Here is a 1197-nt window from a genome sequence, read left to right as displayed (position 1 = left end):
CGTATGAAATCCGATCGTCTGAGGAACCATAGTACGAAAGATCTTCGCCCATATTTGTCGAACTCTGTGTCCAAGGGAGTCTAGCGTTGCGGCGAGCTCCTGTAGAGGTCATCTCGCCTATCAGAGCCGTCAAAGGCTGCGTCAGATGAGTCAGCGTGCCAGCGGCTCCCCCCGTAACGGGTGACCATAAACTCTTGCAAAATTGCATGAGGCCAAGTTTTACGCGCAAGCCACGCAAGGTTTGTGGACGGTCCGATAAGGCCAACCGGAGATCCTTCAAGGTGTGGTCAGCCACACGATAACCATCGGGCCCAAGGGACATACCGAGAAATTCTACTTCCCTATCAGGACCTCTAACCTTGTGGGGTGGCACCTCCGCCCCAGCAGTTCGGACGGCAAAGATCACAGCTTGTAACATCGCTTCACATTGAGCCCGAACGGGGTGCCAGAGCAGACAGTCATCCATATAGGTAACCATATAAGGCAATAACTCAGGGACAGCAGTATCCAATAGCTGGCGAAGCGCGTAGCACCAATAGCTAGCGCTATGCGTCCATCCCATTATCATACGACGATGTAACGCATAGTGGACCTCGTTGTTCTGGTCGAAGTTACTGAAGGCAAAATAACGCTGAACTGGGGGATGGTATTCAAGGCAAAAGTAAGCGTTCTTTATATCTAATGTGGCGAGCCAGGAATTTGCTCCGATGGACTCGACGCACTGCAGTAACGGTAGTTGATAGCCTTCCCAAGTCGAGGGTAGGGGCTTGCAGCACTCATTGATAGGCCTTTCATCTACCACCAAACGAAAGTGTTTCTGCACGTTCTCATCCGTCAAGTCACCAATCGAGGGTTGCTGCTCTGCACAGTGTTTCTCTACAATGAACGCTGGCACCACCCAGATATGTCCCATCCGGACCTCGTCGAGTGTGACAGTTTTGACAAACCCATCTCGCTCCAATTGAGCGACCAGCATTTGCATGGCCTTGCGCTCAATATCCTTGCATGGGTAGGGATCTCTCCTGGCTGGTGGGACCGCCGTAGTCTTCATTTCAACATAGACCTGGGGCCATTTCCAGGTTTTAAGCCTGTCACGGATGGTTTCATTGTCTGGAATTGGTAAGCCCGCAGTGTTATCGAGATCAGCTCTCGTCGACTCCTCGTCCGAGCAGGGAGCAGCGCTAACAGGCATATCAT

The 1197-nt window shown here is 52.0% G+C and overlaps 1 protein-coding gene across 1 annotated transcript; it reads right to left on the bottom strand.

The window, feature by feature from the left end:
• Positions 1-35: 35 nt before the first annotated feature.
• Pmar_PMAR028539 (hypothetical protein) lies at positions 36-1192 on the bottom strand (the record flags this gene model as incomplete). Its single annotated transcript, XM_002781874.1, has 1 exon — positions 36-1192. A coding segment is annotated over one exon (1157 nt), but the record flags the coding sequence as incomplete, so codon positions are not given.
• Between the last annotated feature and the right edge of the window lie 5 nt (positions 1193-1197).

This window comes from Perkinsus marinus (genome assembly GCF_000006405.1).
Source record: "Perkinsus marinus ATCC 50983 genomic scaffold scf_1104296941206, whole genome shotgun sequence".
NCBI lineage: Eukaryota > Perkinsozoa > Perkinsida > Perkinsidae > Perkinsus > Perkinsus marinus.
The sequence above is the reverse complement of the archived record's forward strand: the minus strand, read 5'-3'. Positions and strand labels throughout refer to the sequence as shown.